At 41.4% G+C, this 22878-nt stretch overlaps 1 protein-coding gene across 1 annotated transcript; it reads left to right on the forward strand.

Annotated features, from left to right (window-relative positions):
• The first annotated feature begins 191 nt into the window (after nucleotides 1–191).
• On the forward strand, nucleotides 192–22485 carry LOC117754142 (kinesin-1 heavy chain-like). Its single transcript, XM_034572872.1, has 26 exons — nucleotides 192–317; nucleotides 6082–6169; nucleotides 7125–7198; nucleotides 7305–7409; nucleotides 7495–7543; nucleotides 7638–7693; nucleotides 8107–8194; nucleotides 8525–8649; nucleotides 8838–8942; nucleotides 9272–9417; nucleotides 10189–10337; nucleotides 11526–11728; nucleotides 12662–12730; nucleotides 13050–13256; nucleotides 13351–13494; nucleotides 15012–15200; nucleotides 15437–15554; nucleotides 16505–16560; nucleotides 17084–17193; nucleotides 17276–17377; nucleotides 17483–17543; nucleotides 18656–18727; nucleotides 19844–19948; nucleotides 20058–20265; nucleotides 21253–21364; nucleotides 21475–22485. The coding sequence occupies exons 1-26, from the start codon at nucleotides 192–194 to the stop codon at nucleotides 21476–21478; spliced, it is 2871 nt and encodes a 956-aa protein (XP_034428763.1). The 3' UTR covers nucleotides 21479–22485.
• Nucleotides 22486–22878: the final 393 nt, after the last annotated feature.

A 22878-nucleotide genomic window follows, 5' to 3' on the forward strand; every position in this document is an offset into this window, starting at 1 on the left:
ATATTGTGGAGGTTTTCTTTATTGAGTGAACCGAACCAACGGGATCCAGCAGCCGTGTCCAGTCCACAGTATGTGAGGTTCCGTCAGTGTGTGTGTGTGAGGGGCGCGGCCTCCCTGTGGCTGCTGCAGCCGCTTCTCTCAGTGTGACTGCAGCCGGAGCACGCAGCGCTGCATCCATCCACACTCAGGAGATGGCGGACCCTGCGGAGTGTAGTATCAAGGTGGTGTGTCGCTTCAGGCCGCTCAACAGCTCGGAGGTGGCCCGGGGAGACAAGTACATCCCCAAGTTTGTGGGGGATGACTGCGTGCAGATCGCGGTGAGTGTGTGGCACCTTCACCCGCAGAGGATGAACCGGACGCAGCGGCCTGTACTTGTTCCACTTTTCTGATGTAACTCACTCTCACCGAATATTATCAATACCTTTCTAACTATCATTCAACGTATGTGACTTTAACAACAATAACCAAGATGAATAAGATTGAACACGTTTTCTTACCACCAGGAATCACTTGGTGCCATCACTCGCCACAAAAGTGGCGAGTGATGGCACAATCAGTTCTTCTCCTGGGTTCTTTTAATTTGCTATAATATTAATCCACAATACATTGTATTGTAGACAAACTTCTGCTTCTTCATTGAGATGTAGCTCATGCTCATGACATTTTCCACGGGCTTGTTTAAGCGGGGCGTAAAGATGCTCGCCTGGGTCTCTTTTGCGCTTTTACGCACAAACTTCTGGATGTTGGCAGCAGCACCGTGCTCATATAAGCACATCAGCTTTATATTGTCAGACCTGATTCTGTCTCTGAAGCTGTTATTCTTTATATTTTCATGATGTTACTATATTGCAACCTTGTTCAAATTGTAAAGGAGACTGAAAGGTTGAGCCTGCGACTCACTTACAATTGAATCAACACCTAAACTTGCGCATCAAAGCATTAAATCTAAAATAGCTCTTAGACAGGCGTTAATACAGAGATGTGAAAAACACTGGGGAATACGAATCAAACTTTTACAAGACGTCTGTTTTATCCAGCCTAGTTTATCCAGGCTTTTCAAGGCCCCCTCTCATTTTGGGGCTCTGCGTAGTACCACTTAGTTCCTTCAGAGAAACATCTCTTGCTGGGAACAGAGCAGCGACTTCTGAAAATTGTTGCAGCCAAATCTTCAGCAAGCCTTCAACGAGGACGATGCTGCAGCCTCTCCAGCAAACAGGTAAGTGTTACTCAGCAGGACACTCAACCTTCTTCTGCATTTCTTTTATCTAGAATAGGCTACGTCCTAATCTTCCTCACACAACTTTTGAAAAAACTGCATGTCATTAATGGCCTAAAAATGAGATTGATATAAGATTTCTTTTGCTGTTTTACATTATAATGATTTGTCAGGTTTGTTTTTAGTGGTTTTCATTTCTGCTTCCGTCATTATGCTTATTGCTATTGTGTGTCGGATACACACAGTAAGTGAAGTAGACTTTTTGTTTCGGTGTGTTTCTGTAACATTAGTAAGGTAGATGGATACGTGTGGAGTTGCTTTGCATTGCTCTAACTATTCTAGCCGGAAAATGGCTAATTACTCCAGTGGCCATTAAGTGAAGTGCAGTTAGTACCCTTTTGACGGATGAAGTAACTAGGGTTACTAGGGTTAAGTGTGGAGATCTATGCCTAGCCACGCCAGGCTATAATTATACATGTGTTGTTTGTTTTTGTTAGTTTGAAAGAAAAGATTTGTAAAACACAATATTATTATTGGGTTGCTAGCTATTCTCATTGCATGATATGCATTCATGTGATATGTTGGTGTTAGCTATAGTTAGCCTGATTTATCTTATCAGTGTTTATCTTGGTTTCACTGAGAGGCTCAGCAAGTTCAGCATATGTAGGTTAGATGAGAACTTATAACTAATGTTTCAGCATAACAGAATAGACCTGTTATATTGTCGTGCTGTAGTACTGTACAAACAATAATCCTAAACTAACTGTACTAATGCTGAAACGCTGTTGGCCCTGTAGAGAGCCATTGAGGCGAGGCACGCGGGAGTGAGCAAGGAAATGAAAACGTCATGAAGGAGCAGCAGCAAAGAGCAGAGTTCGGGAGAGGAGGAAGAAACTGATGAAGGCCCTCAGCAAGCGCTAGTGGTCAGAAACAAGAAGAGATGGACAGAAAAATACAAGAAGAGGAGCAAGAGGTTGGCTACCTTCGAGAAACTCCCTGCTCCCTGCAAAGTGAGACAGAGAAATTCAAACACCTAAAGTTCAATCAGGAATCTGGTGAGAGGACAGAGGAGGACCACCGCAGTGGAGAAGGGCCTCTGATGGCTTTAGAGAGCCGGTGGATTGAGAAACAGGACGATGGCTCCTGTGCTGAAAACTCTGCAGGAGTACTTAACAGGAAGGTGATCCTTATTCAAGATGACCTGATCACCACAATGTGAATGTAAAGAAGGTTTCTGCTAGAGAGTTTACCCAAACTGAGGGAGAAGGAGGGATCATCCAGAGCGAGGCAGAGGAGGAAAAGGAAACTCAATCAGTCGAGGTGTGAGCTGTCAGGAAAGGAGCTTGGAGAGGATGCAGGAGCCTCAAAGGAGGAGTGGTTTAATAAAATGAGCCAAATGCAACACTGACACTGATCACTTTAAATATGGAATACTGACTTGTTGGATTAACAGTTTGTTTTGTTTCAGATTTAGCCTTTAATTGTGTATAGATATGGTCTCTCTGTCTCCAGGATCTCATGCATTAAAGGACAAGGAGGAGGTGAGATGAAAAAGACGGGAAAAGAAGACGAAGAAAGAGGCAGAAAAGAGAACAAGGAGGAGAAGGAGGAGAAAGACAGTGAGGAGTGTGAGAAAAAGAGAAAAGAAAAAGAAGCGATAAAAGGCGGAGAGAGAGGGGAGGAGAGGAGACGATGAGAGGAGAGACACCCTCTCTCCCCTCTTAACCAGGGGGGACGTAGGAGGACTACATCCCCCCAATCATACTTAAACCCAACACAAGTTTTCAATAATAAGATTTATGCTTCAAGAATAAGTTATTTCAGTCAAAATGGTTTGATGAGGATGGAAATTATCCAATTTTCCCTCTCAGATGTTTTTGTGGGCCGTTTATTTAAAGAACATAATGGAAAGTGTTCAAAAGCCTTTTTCCTGGTAATTATTATGACTGCAGCTTCAGATTAGATGAAAAATATCACTCCTGGCAAATTATAACCCCTGATGTTTGTGACCGTCGATAATGGAACGGATGAATAGCTGCTTTGTTTGCAGCCACTGACTCCAAGTCATAGGCCTACTGATAATCAGTTGCTTCACGTGGAGCAATGTGGATGTAGCGCTGCTCTGTTCTGTCAGTGCAGATCGTATCTGAGACGGCATTTGATCAGCTGTCCTGTATATGTTTCTACCTTCAACAAAAGCAATACTGGGAACTCTGTGAGCGTCTTCTAATGAACATCTGTGCAGAGAATATCGTATTAGCTGCTTTCATTTGTCATGTCCAAGTTTTCCCTCAAACTGAAATCTAGCAAGAAAGATACATTTTAAAGACGTATTCCAAACAACTTTATCTAACCACAAAGGATGATATCAATAAGAGTTCATAAGTAACACAATACACATATGACAATTACATTTTATTTCTCACAATTTCTTAGTCATTTAGTCTAAAATAATATTGAATTAAAATAATAAAAGGGTTACACAAGCGTTCATTTCACATCTGAATGAGTAAGTAACACATTTTAGAGATAGGTAAACTTGCATATATTGACTTTTAAGTGTTAAATCAGAACATTTTGGGTTTCCCATATTAATATGCCAATGTGTGCGGATCGTGTATCCAATACAAACACCTCTCTCTCGACAGATAACTTTATTTAGCCTATGTAGCATTATGTATTCATTTGATTAGGTTTCCCCATAAATCAACTAACTCGAGGCCTGACTGACAGCTTTTTCCAGAGCTTTCTATAAGGTTTGCTTAGTTTTTATGGAGATTGTTTCAGCATCACTATTATTCACATTGAAATCTATTGTTTCCAAAAGTCAAGTGACTTACACTCTGTACTCACCTGTTTGACTATTCTGTTATTCAGTAGAAATTAAAAATAACATAAGTTGAATCACATCCAGACCCACAACCACAGGGACAGAGAGCTCAGAGGTGGGTGCGGCAACTCTCTATAGCTTTTCTTCTCTTCGGTATAAATATTGGGCAGATCTCTGTTACTATCACATAGTTACTATGGATTATTACATATTATTGCACATAAACAGATACTGACCTCGATGCACAAGCCTGTGAGTGCTTGTTTGTAGCGATTACCCATAATCCTACATGCTGTAATAATTGAGATATCTCAGGTCAGTGCCAAGACAGACTGAATAATGTGTGTCACACCAACAGTGACCTGCAGACTGCAGCTCCTGAGCTAATGGAAGCAACTCTATCGACAGTAGATAAAAGGTGCTAAATGAGTAAACGTTTTTTATTTCTATCTTTTACAGTTTCAAAATAACAAAAATGGACAGTGCACCCTATGCTCTGTACTTAGTAAGTAAACAATTTTTGGTAGCTTTTTGTATTAGACTCTTTCAGTTCTCGTTTGGTGACTTTTCATCCCCCCCCCCCCCCCCCCCCCCCCCCCCCCCCCCCCCCCACCCCCCCCCCCCCCCCCCCCCCCCCCCCCCCCCCCCCCCCCCCCCCCCCCGTCCCTGCAACAGGCTCCTTGTTGTGTGAGATTCTTGGGCGGTCCTACATGCACTGCTCTTTGTTCATTGCAACCCAAAACTTCTATTTTAACTTCAACAGGACTTGTTTCCAAAAATGAATCTGGCTTATTTTGATGCAAGGTTCTGACAGAATTCTGTGGTGAGGATGCAGAAAAGGTTCTCTTCTACCTTTATGCATGTGTAAATATACAGTGTTTTACTCTTGTGTGTTTCCACTGAGATTGTCATGTGTTTGCTCTGTTTGAAAGTCCGTCACTAACAGGTGCAAACTCTGCTGACGTGTGTCCTGAACAGTGTTGTTGCAGTATCAGGCGGCTGAGATCCTGCTCAAACATGTGATCGGGGACCAAAGTGAAGTTTAAAAGGCTGAAACATGTGTTTGGTTCAAGCGGTTTATTATTTAGTTTTGCAGTTTTCAATATAATTAATTTTCACCGAATGAGGCCCGTGTTTCTTGTACAGCTGCTATTGAGTCGTATTTCATCCCGGTAAATGAATTGTTTGAACTAGCACAGTTAATCACTGCTTTCACACCAAATCTATTACATAACGCTCTCTAATCTAACATCTTTTATGATGAAACTCAGAGGGTCAGTTCCCAAATCTTTACGCTGGCTCTCTGTCTGTCAAATAATCGACTTCAAAATCCTACTGTCAGTTTATAAAGCACTGAAAGGTTTAGGGCCCAAATATATTTCCGATGTCCTGTTACGTTTTGAACCATCCAGACCCTTCAGGTCGTCTGGAGCACGTCTGCTTTCTGTGCCCCGAGTCAAAACCAAACCTGGAGAAGCATCAGTTTCTCTGCTTCACATTTGAGGAACAAGCTCCCACCTGCAAGTCTGCTGCAAATCTTAGTGCTTTTAAATCAATGCTGAAAACTTTCCTGTTAGCCAGTCCCTTTTCTTTAAAGAATGAATTACTCCTTTCTTACACTGCACAGTGGTTTTTGCACTGTTTTATTTCTCATTGTATTTATTTATTCTGTACTTAACTCATTTAACTTCTTTGAAAATGCTTTTTTTGTATTGTCTTTGAAATGCCTTATTGTTGAAATGTGCTATACTAATAAACCTGCCTTGCCATGGAGGAAGTCTCATTGTTTCCATCATTGCATACTGACAGAACAATCACATACATTATGCAGTCAGAATATTTTTCCTTTGCAGTTTATTAATCTGTGTAACTGAACTGTCATGTGCTGACAACTGTCAAGGAAACAAAAACAGAGTATCCCACCTACATATTGAATTGATGACAATCAGTGGAACGTGTGCCTTTTGTTGCATTGCATTAGGGAAATTGTTGATGTTGTAAACTGCTGCTTATTGATGCCCGCTCTTCTCCACAGGGTAAACCGTTCTACTTTGATCGTGTATTCCAGTCCAACACATCTCAGGAACAGTTCTACAATGCTTGGGCTCAGAAGATTGTCAAAGGTAAGGATACACAGTAGACCAAGGGGCCGTGTGGGGTCCAGACCTTCAGACTTTTCAGTGTAGTACAAACCAAAATAACAGGTGTGAAAGGTGCCTCGGACCACGGTCCAGACAAACTGAGGTGGTCCCAGTCCGGATCACACTGAAGCCTGGTTCAATTCATTTGAAGTGTGAAAACCTTGTTTAGGATAGTTTGGACTTTCGGACCAATTGCCGGAAGTACAATAGAAGAAGAAACGTCCTAGCGGCTCACAGGATTGGTTGAAGTCTTTGACTCTGATGATATGTGAACGACAAGGACGTTCATTCGGTGCATTTGAACTGGTGAGGAGCGGTGGGCTAGTTTTGTGTTGCTGATAGTCATACCATAATATGACAGTGACAGCAAAGTGAAATGGTTCGTTGATTGTTTCCATTTAAAGGGAAATAGACTCTTAAACGCACTGACGTCAGACACCATCTACGAACTAATCAGTATCAAGTATAGGTAGACGCAGCCCCTGGAGGTGATGACAACAGGACATACAAATGTCGTACAATGGTTTTTAGTCTGCTCCCTAAATTGCAACGTGAAACCCAAACTATCGGATTTGATGTGAAAACAAAGACGTGAACCTTGAACCTTTCCCTCCGAACGACCACATCGTTTAAATATGCACTTGCACCTAGACAGTGGCACTCTGATTTGTTTATTGCATGTTACCCTCGAATGCGCACATGAATAATTTAGAAACTGAATACAATGCTTTTGAACCACACGCCTGCAACTGGAGCTGCAACTTTTTTCCCGCTGTTAAACTAGCAACAGCGGATTTGAACATGCTTTAAATGCACACACAACTTGGTTCATACACTTTGATCTTTAAAGTAGAGCCTGTAGCCTCTTACAAACTAACCCTGGAAATACGTTATCCTCAGAGCTAAATGAGATATTTCTTTGTCTTGGTGTGCACAGATGTTCTGGATGGATACAACGGGACAATATTTGCCTATGGGCAGACCTCCTCTGGCAAAACACACACCATGGAGGTGATATAACACAGTCAAATTCCCCACTGTCAGAACATACTGTGTGTGAGATTCTTTACTGTTTTATTTATACTCTCTTTTTTTTTTTACAAATTGTCTCCTAAAGGGAAGACTCCATGACCAAGATATGATGGGAGTCATTCCCAGAATTGTTCATGACATTTTCAACTACATTTATTCCATGGATCAGAACCTGGAGTTTCATATCAAAGTAGGTTTCACTTGAGATGCTTTTAAGTGACAGCGAGCACATCGCATAAAGTGGTCAAGTCTCATTAGGGACCTTTGCTTCACAGGTTTCCTATTTTGAAGTTTATCTTGATAAAATCAAGGACCTGTTGGACGGTATGTAATCTTCCCTCGTGGTCTTTCATCATTGGGATCCTGAAATAAACACGGTTCATTCCGACCTATTCTTTACTTTCCTTTTCCTCCACAGCATCAAAGATCAACCTTTCTGTGCATGAGGATAAAAACAGGGTGCCCTATGTCAAGGTGAGACGTGTGGAGATTTCATTTGAAGCAGTTTTATTTTTAAGTGCAAAATATTGTCTGTTCCATAATGCCACAGTCACAAGTTAGTCCCAGCCGGTTGTAATGCATTAGTTATGAATGACATAAGGCAGCTCAGATGAGAACAATGGCACGACTGTGATCTGCAGGATGAGATGAAGCGGCACTGTACTTAACTGAGTCTTCTCACCACAAATGATTGTTGAATGGAATGTAACATTGTTCTGTTCAACGATAGGTTTGTTCATGGTTAGATGGAGGAATGAAGAGATGTAAAAAAAAAAGATACGAAAAAATTACAGCTGATAGAGTGCGTAACACTGTCTCTCTGTAAGGCCGTGCTGCTGTTGGGCAGTTTAACACAGCGTTTCCTTGTGATGTGCGTGTGTCCCCAGGGGTGTACTGAGCGTTTTGTGTGCAGTCCCGACGAGGTCATGGACGCCATAGATGAAGGCAAAAACAGCAGACACGTGGCTGTCACAAGTGAGTTCATACACTAAGCGCCCTCAGTGCTGCAGCCTCTCATGGGTTCGATCCCACGGAGTCTCCTGACTGCAGCCAGACTCCCATCGACCAAAGAGATATCTGTACTCCTCACACAACCAAAGACTAAAAAAAAAACCTCAAAGTGGCATATTTTATAATACACACTACGTCATGTTGATAGATGTTTTTCTCTCTAATCCTGGAAGCTTGGTTTATACTCAAGATAAACTGAGCCTAATTATTCTCGACTAATTGTTTATGTGTTTGTGTGTGTGTGTGTGTGTGTGTGTGTGTGTGTGTGTGTGTGTGTGTGTGTGTGTGTGTCAGACATGAATGAGCACAGTTCCCGAAGTCACAGCATCTTCCTCATCAACATCAAGCAGGAAAACTCTCAGACTGAACAGAAAATGACCGGAAAACTCTACCTCGTCGATTTGGCTGGGAGTGAAAAAGTATGAGCTCCTCTCTTTCTCTCTTACACACACACTTTTACTCACTCCTTCATAGTTTACCTTCTTTCATTCACTCCTCCCCATCATCCTTCACTATATAACTTGGCTGCTTGGGGAGTCGTGGCTCTTTGTGGTTGCCCGGTTCGAGCATTATGATGAGAACTCTCCCGTGTTTGTGTGTTTCAAAGGTGGGTAAAACCGGAGCAGAGGGCACGGTGCTGGATGAAGCCAAGATGATCAACAAGTCTCTGTCTTCACTGGGGATTGTCATCTCAGCTCTGGCTGAGGGCTCGGTGAGACAATCAACACCGACTGGGGGGGGGGGGGTTTGGTTTTTGGAGTGGTTGGTCCTGTGCTGCCATCATTGGTGTCAATCTTCCAAAAAATATTTTGAAAATTTGAATCCATATCTAGAAATCTAAAATTATTAAGGGCCAAGTGTCTTATGTGTATATACATATATTTGTTTTTGTTTCAATAAAGTATAATCTAAAAACTATGGCTTTTGAAATGATGCCATGCTGTGACAAGCCATTGTCACTCAAATTAAACTTGGATTGTCAATAATTATCTCAGAAACACAATGTGGACCCTGTGTATTTCAATCTACGTCTTCTGTCAGGCCTATGTCCCGTATAGAGACAGTAAGATGACCAGAATCCTGCAGGACTCTTTAGGAGGGAACTGTCGGACGACCATGGTCATCTGCTGCTCGCCCTCCTCCTACAACGATGCAGAGACCAAGTCTACACTGCAGTTTGGACAAAGGTACACATGTTTGTACATCTATCTTAGTAAAGACACTCAAAACTAATTGCCTAATCCTAACATAAACCCTAAAACCCTAAACCCTTAAACAGCCCTTTAAAATGGGGTCAGAAAGTGAGGACCGGCCAAAATGTCTTCACTTTGCCAAAATGTAACCGTCCTCACAAAGATATATGTACAGGTACACACACATAAATACCCACGCACACACACTGTATGTCAAACCATGGAAATCATTGGAGTCATTAGTATGTAAAGCACCAGGCCTGAAATAATAAATTATAAATAATAATGCACTCGGACAAAAAAACAACCTGCCCACCACTGCAGAGGTTTCCACATGTTAATGCATAGGAAGCCAGTGAGGGATCATGTTTGTGTCGCTGCACCAGTGAGTCCTGGGGATAGGTCACACAGTCTCTACACAGGAAGATGGGCCGCTAAGATTTTATAAAGGCTAGCCAGCCCCAGCTTCTCCTCTTTTTCTGCTAAGCTAACTGCACAGATATGGGACCCTCTCATTTAACTCCAGAAAGAAAGCCAAAGCATATATTTCCTGAAGTGTCAGAGTGTTCAGTACTAGTCAGAGTGCCTCTAAATAAGAAATGACTTACAACTTTGGCAGTATTATAGTATCCCATGATAAAGATGGCATTGTGAGGACAAACAAATACTGTGAAACCTCAGCCTGTCACTTGGCCCTGCAGGGAAACCAACATAAATGTGGCCGGGTGGTTGATGGCTGTGTTTTTCTCACCTCTCCTTCACCAGGGCAAAGACCATAAAGAACACAGTGACCCTGAACGTGGAGCTGACCGCAGAGCAGTGGAAGAGCAAGTGGGAGAAAGAGAAGGAGAAGAACAAGACGCTGAAAAACACCGTCAACTGGCTGGAGAACGAGCTCAACCGCTGGAGGAACGGTGAGGACGTGCACTCTGCAACACACACGTGCAGGAACGTAATCTCTGTTATTAGTGTGACACACATTTTTAGCCATAGCATATTATGTCTTCACCCTTTTATATAACCACTGAGATTCTGGATGTATATTTTAAGAATAATTGAGGATAATGTTGCCAACTTATTCATACAACAGCACGTATTTTGTCCTTGGTCAAGCTTTTCCCCTGCAGTGCAACGTTCCATTCAAAGGCAGGAACATGTGACCTGAGATACAGATTTTTAAATTGAATATAGTGTAGGAGTCTAAATGAAATGAATCAGACGGATGATCATAACTTTGGTTTATAATGGTTTGGATTAGATCAGATGTTTTCACAGTTGGAGGCAGGCCTCCCCTACAGGGCTTTAAACTGTTTTAGGGGCGGCTCAGTGAACTCAAGTGAAAAAATATTTGAACTTAGTTAATGCTTATCAAAAGGAGATCATGTAGAATATCCTTAATATTTGTGATTTGGTTAACGTCCATCTCCAGTGAAAATTAAGTTTGTGATGATATGATAAAAAGACTGAGTGAAATAAGCATTCAAGTATTCTTATTAAGTAGTATAGCAGTATTTACACCTTAACATCGAAGTAAACAAATGCCAGTCTGAGAGAAACTGACTCAAACAACCGGGGCTTGTGATGTCACAAACCTAAGAAACCAATCCTGTCAACTTGTGGGCGGAGCTCATTAGATGGAAAATAGCAATTACTATTTCAAAGGCCTAGAGAAACTGAGGGAAACTAAATAAAGCTGGGCGAAGGGGCATCTTTTATCAAGTATCGGAGGGGGGATTCCACAGTCTCAAGATTTCCAAAACCCCTGGATGAGATGAAAAAGCTGAAACAACACAAACAAAAAAAAAATCAATCTCTCATTTGTTAGAGCTGAATCCCACACTGTTGTCTTTACTTAGGACTGAAAAAGACAGGCTTTATGAAAGAACTCTTTGTTTGCATATTGTCAGTGTAATAGGAATAGTGTTGTGGTTGACTTTAGAAAAATACGCATAGTCATGCCTGTGCTGCACTATTAAACATTTTATTTGTATTTCTATCGACACCTCCGTCACACGAGTTTGAAATAATAACAAGAGGACGAGCAGAGAGGAAGGGGGCTGATGGTCTCTGTTTCTCTGTCGCCTCGCTGTCTCCCTTTGCAGGAGAGAATGTGCCAGCTGATGAACAGTTTGATAAAGAGAAGGCCAAAGCAGAGGTCCTGGCCATAGACACCGCCCTCAACAACGATAAGACAGCACCCACACCCGCCGCCCTCAGCACCCTGCCCGGGGTCACACTCTCCGGGCCGGAGAAAGAGAAGTGCGAGGCCGAGGTGGCCAAACTCTACAAAGAGCTGGATGACAAGGTTAGGGAAGGATCACCTGATTGGAAAGTGTCTGTATAATATTTCCTAACAGAAAGCCTTCGATGCTCATGCTGGTATGTGCACGAAAAGCTTGCACTGCAGTCTTCATGGCTGTTGTGTTGTTTGATTGGTCAGAACAGAACATTGTCATTGATTCTCAGGTAAGAGTAACGTTTCTGCCCAACACATCGAGTCCAATATGCTAATGCAATCAATACATTGGAATACAAAAACATCCTAGATATAGTAAATGTGACTGAACAAAAACCCCAAAATAGTATCATTATCACAATAATAAATGATGGTATTAATGAATTCGAATATTTTACATGAAATGCAAGGATCCATTTTCTGAAGTGATATAATATGACTACGTGCTTTGATACACCAGTACATATAAAGGATGCAACTCATATTTTCACTCTAAGCTTCAAGTGTGGGGTCCTTCCATAGGGTCCTTCTCACTTGTAGTATTTCTTTTGACCAGCAGGTGGCATAGATTTCTACTGTTAAAGATCTGGGTTGCAGTGAAAACAAACGGATGAATAATAATATTAATATGTAATAATACATTTTATTTATACAGCACCTTTTATACATAAAATTCATCTTAAAATGCTTTACAATAAAATCAAAGAGATGAAATTAGATAAATCAATAAGAACACGTTAGCAATAAAACAAAGACATAAAACTAGCACAAGGTGTAAAAAGAAATGAAAAATAAAGACCATGTGGTGTTAAAACAAAGGATCAAAACAATTAAAAGCAAGATCACAGAAATAGGTCTTGAGTTGTTTCTTAAAACTATCAACAGGAGTAGCTTGTCTGTAATGTCGGTAATCCTGAATAAAGTGCGTTGCAGTTGTCCAGACGAGAAAGCATAAAAGTGTGAGTCAAAGTGTTGTGTTTCTCTCTCCCTCTCTTCCCGCAGGACGATGAGATTAACCAGCAGTCTCAGTTGATGGAGGAGCTGAAGGAGCAGATGTTGGACCAGGAGGAGGTGACACTACACCCCCTTTCCCCCTTCCTGTCCCATCCCCTCCCCTCCCACCGCTCCCACTGTGCCTCGGCTCTGCAGACGTTCCTGTTGCCATGAGCCCAGTCTAAAAGCTCCTAGCAGACCATTAGTCGCCCTGCAGGAGAGGTCACACTGTAACTCCCCCTTAGCGAGCAGAGCAACCTGCAGCAGATTGAGCACAAGAGGTTCTTTAGCTGTGCAGAAATGTATTCAGTAGATTCCATTATCATGAATTTTAGACTCGAAGACACTAAACCAAACATAACTGAATATCGTCTCCTCTCCTTGTCCGCCCCCGCAGCTCTTAAATTCCTCCCGACGCGACCACGACATCCTGCAGACGGAGCTAAACCGGCTGCTGGCGGAGAACGAAACCTCTAAGGAGGAGGTGAAGGAGGTGCTGCAGGCCCTAGAGGAGCTGGCCCTCAACTATGACCAGAAGAGTCAGGAAGTCGAGGACAAGTCACTCGAGTTTGAGGCCCTCAGTGAGGAGCTGAACCAGAAATCGGTACTTTTGAACTCATCTGAAACCATGAAAAAAACGATAATCACACGTATTGGCACTTTGTAAGGTGCGTGTTTCTGTTATCACCCTCCTCCAGAACTCCCTGACCTCCATCGACTCGGAGCTGCAGAAGCTGAAGGAGATGACCAACCACCAGAAGAAGAGGGTCACTGAGATGATGTCGTCGTTACTCAAAGACCTGGCTGAGATCGGCATCGCTGTGGGAAGCAACGACATTAAGGTTTCTGGTCTTTGCCACGACCCACAGTCCTGTTATACTCTGCCAGAGGCTCAGTGGCCTGTTTTAAACCAAAGTTTCACATTAATCTCACTGACAGATACCAGCTTATTTGCCAGAGTAGTTAAATCATCCGCTGCCTCTATTAGAGTCCAGTTTATTGTCTTTGTCTCCACCGTGATCCATGTAAACATTTACCATCCTTAAGTCTGTTTGTTTGTGATCTGAACTCAGGGATGGATTTTATGTCGGGGAGCAGAAATATTTATCTCATTATTTATTCAGTCATTTAGTTCATTTGTTCAGTTACTTTATAAAATGCCCCTTTAAATCTCTCCATTGCCCAAAGCATTGTCTTTAAATATCTTGTTTTTTTTCTGGCCATCAGTCTTAAAAAATATTCAGTTAATTATTAGACAAAAACAAAGAAAACCTCAGGTTCTTACAATAAAAAGCTGAGACCAGTGATGTTTACCCATTTTTGCCTAAAATAACAAAAATTATTAATAAATTAAAGACAAAAATAATGAGAGGTGTCAATGATTTAATTGTTGATCGACTAATTGATTGCTTGGTTTCAGCTCTAAGATAAATCATTTGCTTTGTTCAGTAACTCTTTGTGTCACGGACAATTCTGAGTCTATAAAATATCGGTACAGTTTTAAGAATTGCTCTCATGATATCCCCAGAGCTTTGTTTTGTGCGACCAACAGACAAAAACCCAAATATATTCAATTTATAAAGCAGAAAATGGCCTCATAAGGAAGGTTCAGTGTTTTCATTTGTTGAATGACAAACATACATTTATTGAAATTTCTGTCTATAAAACTTCTCTCAATTAACTAATATAATAACTACAGAGCCTGATCTACGATCAGGCCAATATGGAGTATGAGTGAGTAAACCCATCAGCTGGAGAACATAATAAACACATTTCAAATCTAGCTGAGTATACTGACTGTGCTCTGCTCAAAACAGGTTAAGGTTGTAGAGGTTGTAGTTTTACTCTGGCTTTCAAGAGAACCCAGTTTAGTTTAGATTCCATACCTCACTTGAAGGGTCAAGTACCTTTTGTGAAAACATACGGTCTATCTTTTATAAATGCAACTGCAATACAAATGTAATCCATACTTTATAAGAGCTGTTTTCCAGCCATTAGAGTGGAAGTCCTTCAATATCTCTGGAAATATATATTGCTTTATGCACTTCTCAGCAATAATCTGCGAAAATATATATGTATATGTTGTCTGATGTTGTCTGATATTTCTTTCAAATATGGACAAAAGTGTAATTTTCAGACAACATCCAGAACTCTGGTAAACTGTGTGGAGCCTTTTTCTGACCGTTTACAGACTCAATCAATTAAAGTGAAAGAATCCTCAGACTAATTAAAAGTTGTTGCCATACCTGTCAGTACTCAGCAAAGCAGGGCAGACATCAGATATTCATTTGACAGAAAATGAGCAGATACATGTAGCAGAACTTCTGGGGCCTAACACGTGTGTTTTCTGACCCTTCAGCAACAAGAGAGCAGTGGCCACATTGATGAAGAGTTCACTATGGTGCGTCTCTACATCAGCAAGATGAAGTCTGAGGTGAAGACGATGGTGAAGCGCAGGAAACTGCTGGAGAGCTCCCAGGCCGAGAGCACCCAGAAGAGGGATGAGACGGAGCTGGAGCTGACGTCCTGCCAGCTCCGCATCTCCCAGGTAACTGCTGCTCACTGCTGCCTCTGCCATCATGGATACTGTCACCATGGAGACAAACGTGGCAGCTCACTAAAATGCCAGACCATTGGTTATCAATGAAACAGCAGCTTAAAAAGATGATGGGTCTCTGCAGGTCCAACACTATTCATTCTGGGTGTAAAAAGAGCTGACACAGAGTTTGTGATGATTTTAAACACACATTCTCTCATCTCTCTCTTTCCCCTGCTGGTGTCCAGTGTGAGGCAAAAATCAAGTCCCTGACAGACTGCCTCCTGAATGTGGAGCAGAAGAAGAGACAGCTGGAGGAAACTGTGGACTCTCTCAATGAGGAAATAGTCAGGATCAAAGCTCAAGGTGAGAACAACTCACTGTGGTCTGTAGCCGGCACATTTACAATTACTGTACCTGGGTATTACTTCATTACATTGTAGAAGTAAATATTGTATTTTTTTACATGCTAAACATATGCTATATTAAAATAATATGAGGAATCAGGCACGTGCACAGATACACCCCAGGTGTTGCTCAAGCAACAGTCCTTTGGCCTCTGACAAAATAAAAAAAAAAAGTGAATTTAAATCTATATATTTTTTAAATGACCAATGATGGCATCAATTGTCAATTAAAAATATGTTGTAATGCCCGACAAATACATTTGACTTCTGATTCCGCAAGACCGCACAAGCTCCTGCCCCTCCCTCTTTAACTCATCAAAGCCACCACAGTTTACGCATGTGAATCGAGCTCCCTGCAGAGTGGCATCACCGCTATGTTTCCCTGACCTGATCTCTTTGGTGTCAACCTGGTAATAATATAACAATAAAAGCATCAACACTGTTTGTCACTGTTGAGAAATGGAAAGCATCAGAGGAGTGATGCATACCCCGCGGCCCTATCAGATAATATTTATAGTATCAATATAGAAATAGTGAATGTAAGATCATTTTCTTTGTGTGAATTAATAATAGTATTAAACATCCTCATGTGTGTCTGGGACTACTGCTAATATTATACTACACCATTACTATGAATAATTATGAGAGGGGCACCCCTTTTTCACTTAAGCACCTGCCCCTGTGTGTCTGTGCACGGCCCTGTGATGCATTGTTTAACATCTAATTTCGAAAACATATATAGTGTGGTACTAGTACAGCTACTTGCAATATGGGTATTTGATGCAGAATAACCCGGACAGGACCATGGCGTGTTATCGAGGCTTGTGGGGGTTTGTTTTGCGTGAAAATGTAATTTCATTTATTTAATTAATGTAAATCTATGTTTTTAAGATTTTTGTCTCCTTCCAGAGAAAGTCAACACCATGGAGAAGGAGAACGAGGTTCAGTCTGCTAATGAAGTCAAGGTAGGTCTGAGCTGTCCCTGTTCCGACCCCTTATCTGTGGTCATGAGCTCGGGGTAGTTATTTGGTAGTTTGCAGATAGAATCGGCGAAAATGAGTTTCCTCTGTGGGGTGAATGAGCACTGCCTTATGGGGTGATGAACCCAGACATCCAGAGCAGAGCCACTGCTCCTTTTACATCGAAAGGAGGCAGTTGAATCAGTTTGGGCATCGGATCAGGAAGCCTCATGGGCACCTTCCTCTGGAGGTTTTCCAGGCACGTCCTACTTAGAGGGGAACATGGGATGGACCCAAAACTAGCTGGATAGATTTTTATATCCCATCTGCACTGGGAGCACCATGGAGTCCCAGAGGAGGAGCTAAAAAACATTGCTGAGGCTGTATGGAATACCTGCTTAACCAACTGTCCCTGTGACAAGACCTTAGAGGAAAATTAATGGATAGATCAAAAGAAAAAGATGACTATAAAGTATTTTATAAGTATCTATTTGAGATTGAGACGAGCTGTCTGGTTGCTTTTCTTCAGGAAGCTGTGGAGAAGCAGATCCAGTCCCACAGAGAGACCCACCAGAGGCAGATTAGCAGCCTGAGAGATGAGCTGGACACCAAGGAGAGAGTCATCACAGAGCTGCAGGAGTAAGACACCACATCACAATATGCGTGCTCCCTAAATGTGACTATTGGCTCAATACTGATAGTGTCGCTGCCCTCTGTGCAGTCTGAACCAGAAGATCATGCTGGAGCAGGAGAGGCTGAGAGTGGAGCATGAGAAGCTCAAAGGTGTCGACCAGGAGAAGAGCCGTCAACTGCTAGAACTCACGTAACGGCTCTGCGTTTATTCTTTTTCCTTCACAATTTTACAGCCTGTTTCCAATTACAGCATATACTGTTATGCATTAAATGACATGCATGTTACATCCTGCAGGGCGTTGCAGGACAGACAGGAGCAGGGCAGACAGGACCTGAAGGGACTAGAGGAGACTGTGGTCAGTTACTGGCATGCTCATTCAGATCTGTATTCTTATCTTAGATTTAGATTTTATGGTAGAGGCAAGGGAGGTGAACTGATGGTGGTGACATTTTGAAAATTCAATTGCAACTTCTTGATCCAAAACCAGTGTCCCATTTTTCTCTGGATACTCCCATTTTTTCAAGTAAGTAAAATGCAAAAGAAAATTGTGTATACTCTTTTCAGTGTGTCATATCTATTTGGGGTTTAAGCAGTTTTCCAGACTACACACCACTTCTAAACTGGTTTGAAATGTGTGTTCATACTGAAAAAGTGACAAAGTAAAGTCTACTTAAACAGTCGGTACAGTACATCGAAAAACTTTTTTAGTGTTCAATTGACATACAATATAATCCAGTGTTGCAAAGTCCCAACAGTCCCCTTATGAAATAACATTTACGTCCGCCAGATCTGGATTTTAAGATAGATACATACATACACATCCCTCAGCTAAATGTGCCACATTTAAAAATAAATCAAGATCCTTGAATTTCCCTGGGAAATCAGTGCAACGTTAAAGAAAGTAATTAATACAATTCCGATCCAAAATGTATTTGGTTCCTTCTTGGCACATGTCCCATCATCCCACCAAGTTTAATGGAAATCCATAGCAGTTTCAGCATTATTCAGCTGACACACAAAGAAACAGGTGAAAGAATAACCTCCTTGGTGAGATAAATAAGATCAGTTCATCACAAACAACTGTGTCAGTTGATTATCTCCGGATTGGGGTCATACAAAAAAAAAATGCATAACATCTAAAAACTATGGAGCTCTTACAAGCATCACATTTACTGATATACTGTATTAGCGCATTAAAAAGTCAATTTTAGAACTAACTAACTTTAAAAAGTAACTGAAAAGTATCTATACATTTTCACAAGAAATTAGGTTAAATTCCTAATTTAAATTACCTGTCGATGTGACATTTCTTTTACTTTTACTCATGGCACTATTAGTGCTGTGAATGAATTGTATTCACCACCATTGTATTGGGTTGGAGGGAGAAATCTCAGAAGAGAGTACATCAAAAACCTGCATGTACAAAATTCCTTCTTTTCTCTGAGCTGGATGTCTTTACTGTCACAGGCCCGGGAGCTGCAGACACTTCACAACCTGAGGAGGCTTTTTGTCCAAGACTTGTCCACTAGAGTCAAAAAGGTAAAATGTCCTCAAAGTTTCCACGGCACATTATCACTGCACTCATCCTCCTGTGATCTGGTTCTGTGTGAGATTTAATCTGGTCTAATAAAATCACCGGAGCTGTGGTTGCCGAGACCACGGCATTTACCTGGAATGAGACACACAGCCCCACATTCTGCTCATGCACTGACTGCACTCCATTTAATTTGCACCATGATGAAATTTTAATGTATCCGGGGAACACAACAGAACGTGGCTGCGATAAGTAGGCCATCTGATTCTTCAAAGGTAGCAGCTGTAAATTAGGGAACCAGGCCGTCGGTGTGGCGCTCGACGAGATTAACAAAGGCAAGGCAGACTTTCCTGGAAGCAGTGGAGGATTCCTGTTCCTGTTCCATTCTGTGGCACTGGATACATCCAAAATCTGATACCTGCCATCACATTAGACATTCAGGGGGTTCTTTGGATTGGGGCTTTCTGGCCTCAGGCTTTTTAGACACCGGATGTTCTTTTAGATGAAAAACATTAAATATTCAGTAATATTTTAACTCCAGAAAATTGCCAGGGGAGGTGAAACCAAAATATGTGGAATAATTAATCAGTGCCATCATAACAAAATGGGATATGTTCAAGAAAATGGAATCCCATTAGCGGGAGGATGGTCTCAACCTTGATACACTTCATATGAGGTATGCCAAATATTTGCCAAGATTAACTATAGATTTTGAACAACCTTTCCAATCAATGCATTCTTCTGAAAAACGTATACATTTCTTTACTGTTTTTTAGTTTTTTACACACACAAGTGTAATTTTGTATCTTTAGCCTGTGTTGATTTATTTGGCAAGTTTTATCTGGAGGGTGATAATGGTAATGTAACCAGCTTTGTATGGCTTTGCATAGCAAAGGAACCAAGTAGGCTATAAATAAATCAAGAGAGGGCAGTGTTTACTTTAGGGTTTTTAATATTAATATCTGACCATTTAGCAGCTGCCAAACACCCAACTCACATTTATTTATCTTACAAATGTGCCCATTTTATTTTATCTCATGTCGAATTCCATGTGAAATGAAATATTTTCTGTTCTTCTAGTTTAAAAATGCAGATAATTATATTATTTTGTGCTTGGGCAGAATGCTCACAATGACTCCGACGAGGCAGAACTCAGCACTGCCCAGAAACAGAAGATCTCTTTCCTGGAGAACAACCTCGAGCAGCTAACCAAAGTTCACAAGCAGGTAAGATAATTCATCCTATAGAATGACTTTCACCAGCTTCTGAGTCTCAAGTTTTCGTGCGTTCATCCTCTGGTCTCACTCCTTCTGTCATCTGTTTGTGTCTCTGTAGCTGGTGCGGGACAATGCCGACCTTCGATGTGAGATCCCTAAGATGGAGAAGCGCCTGCGAGCCACCGCTGAGCGGGTCAAACCCCTGGAGACCGCCCTAAAGGAGGCCAAAGAGAATGCAGCCCGCGAACGAAAGAACTACCAGCAGGAAATGGAGCGCATCAAGGACACTGTCAAGCCCAAAAACATGGGCAGGAGAGCCTCGATCGGTTGGTGGACACACATACACACACAGAAGACATTAAATTGTTTACATAACTAAAAAAAGGCCCAAAATGGGTTCAGCAATCGCATGCAAGTCAATAATGATAAATAAAACTGAACTGAAGTTCAAATAAATGTGGTGTTTCGTAAAAGAATGTCTCTAAAATGTAAGGTTTGCCGGCTTTATATAATAAATTTAGCTTGGTTACCTGGAATGTTGGGACAGACGTTTTAAGAGTTAAAGGTGGATTTTATTCTAAGCCCACAGACAAGCTTCAAATCTTACATTACAGCCAATTTCTAGTTAAATAGTTTGACATGTTGGCAATTATACTTATTACTTCACCACTTAAAGGTCCAGTGTGTAAGATTTAGGTGAAAGGATTTATTGGCATAAATTTAATGTAAAATAATTCTAGTGATGTTTTCACTAGTGTGTTTCATCTAAATTGTACCAATTGTTGTTTTATTTACCCTTTAATGGGCCTTTTATATTGAAATATTTTATATTTACATTTGGAGCGGGTCCTCTCTATGGAGGCCGCCATGTTTTTTTTACAGTAGCCCAAACTGCACAAACTAAACACCTTTTTACCTCATCACAACTGAAGGCTAGCACAGGTTCTGTTTCATGTTTGGAAGGGGAGGGTGAGGTGATGGGTATTCAGCTGCAACATGCAACTCCACCACTAGATGTCACTAAATTCTACACACTGAACCTTTTATCTTTGAGTCCCTCTGTTTCCAGACTAAACTAGATTAACCTCCTCCTGACTAAATACACAGCTCTGAGAGTGGTCATAGTTTTTCATTTAGCTTTTAGGAAGAAGACAAATATAAGCATTTCTTTCGCGAAATTCAGATCTTTATCTTTAGACAAACCTGAATATGTGAAAATCGAAAACAAACTGTGAACAACCTTCGACAAGATGGCCACAGCTCAACCTTTCCTCTGCATGTGACCCACATTTCCTTCTCTGTGTCCAACCCAGCCAAGCCCATCAGACCAGGACAGCTGAGTGCTCCCCTGATCCCCAGCGTCAACAGGTCCAACCTCATCCAGAACAACCAGCCCACCGGCATCAAAGGAGGAAGTAACAACAGGCGAGAGAAGAATGCATCATGATCCATGATTACTCAGTCCCATGTTTAAAACAGCTGATATAGACAGATAAGATATCCAACCTTTTTTTTCCTTCTGTTTTCCTCCACAGCTGATGAGGACGCTGATAGACCCCCCTCCCCAACAACATGAAGCCAAAGACCACAACACTGATCTTCCACCTGGAATCACTGCACTATTCTTCCAAACTCAAAGTGCGTGTATATAGTGTACACTGATTTACATATGACCTGTCCTTTATAGTTAACCTTTGACTGTACAAACACTTTACTTAAAGAAGACGCTATCATACTGTAGAGTAGAGAGAGAGAGAGAGGACTGTTCTTATTCTCTTACCTTTCTTTTCTCTGGGATTCTTTCCACTTTAGCTCAGATTGTGACTGGGTGACGGGGACAAAAATAGTTGCAAACATCTCTCTTAGTCACACTGTTCTGCGTATGAATCGTTGTTTTATGCAGATGATGGAAATGGTCGGTTTCATGCACTGATTAATGTGTTTACCACGTCCTGGTTTCTGTCAGATGAATAGGAGCTGAGAGAGACCTGTGAACTTTTTCAGTATTCTCTGCCGTCTCTCTTCTTTATACTGTTTTCCTTTGTTTGCAACAGTTTCAAAAAGCCACTAACTCATCAGCTTCGCAATTATTATTCATCACTGGAACCCTCACGTCTTTTGCTCAGAGCGAGAGAGGCACAGGGTTTAGTTATATACAAGTTTTATTTATGCCTGAAGGCTGCAGGCAAAGGGTTATATGTTTACTTTGTTTGGTAAAGCATGAATTATGATTTAGAAGAAGAGGACGAGTTATTTTCACCTGTTATTCCCACAGCTCTGTTCAGCACGTCTACATAACTTTAACCAAGTGCAAAGGCGTCCTGTTATTCTATAGAATTTAAAGTCACAGTAAACATTTCACATGACTGAAAATTCTTTAACGTTTTTGTTCTTCAAACTAAAGGCAGTTGTAGATGTTTTGGTGAAATCAAGGTTACAACAGCACATGTGTGTTCCACATACTTCCAGCAGACCAATGGTAAACTGTGCAATGGGCCTTAGGTTGTAAAAAATTTGATTCCAGAAATAATAAATTGAAAATTGAAAGCTGATTGTGGTTCATTTATTTCCGATCATGTGAGCATATGAGTAGAGTTTGTTGGTTGGTTTTGGTTGTTTGTTTGCAGGATGACGCAGAAAGAGATTACCATGAAACTTGGTGGGAGGATGTTGTCAGTTTCAAGAAAGAACCCATTCAATTACACAAGAGTGTGAAATGCTCCACAAAATACACCTGGCTGTCTCTTTTGTGGTGTGTGGGCTTGCTGTCCCATCCGAGACTGAGCTAAATAGCTTGTTAGCTGATAGTTGAAGATGGCTGAATTTACAGATAGTGCTCAAGCTAGTTAGCTTGGAGAGCTCTTGTGACTATGACAGACCTTCTTCACAGCAGACATTACGACTTGTAATGGTAGTAAAAGCACCAGCTACTGCCCTAA

The sequence above is a fragment of the Hippoglossus hippoglossus genome, chromosome 20 (assembly GCF_009819705.1).
Source record: "Hippoglossus hippoglossus isolate fHipHip1 chromosome 20, fHipHip1.pri, whole genome shotgun sequence".
NCBI lineage: Eukaryota > Metazoa > Chordata > Actinopteri > Pleuronectiformes > Pleuronectidae > Hippoglossus > Hippoglossus hippoglossus.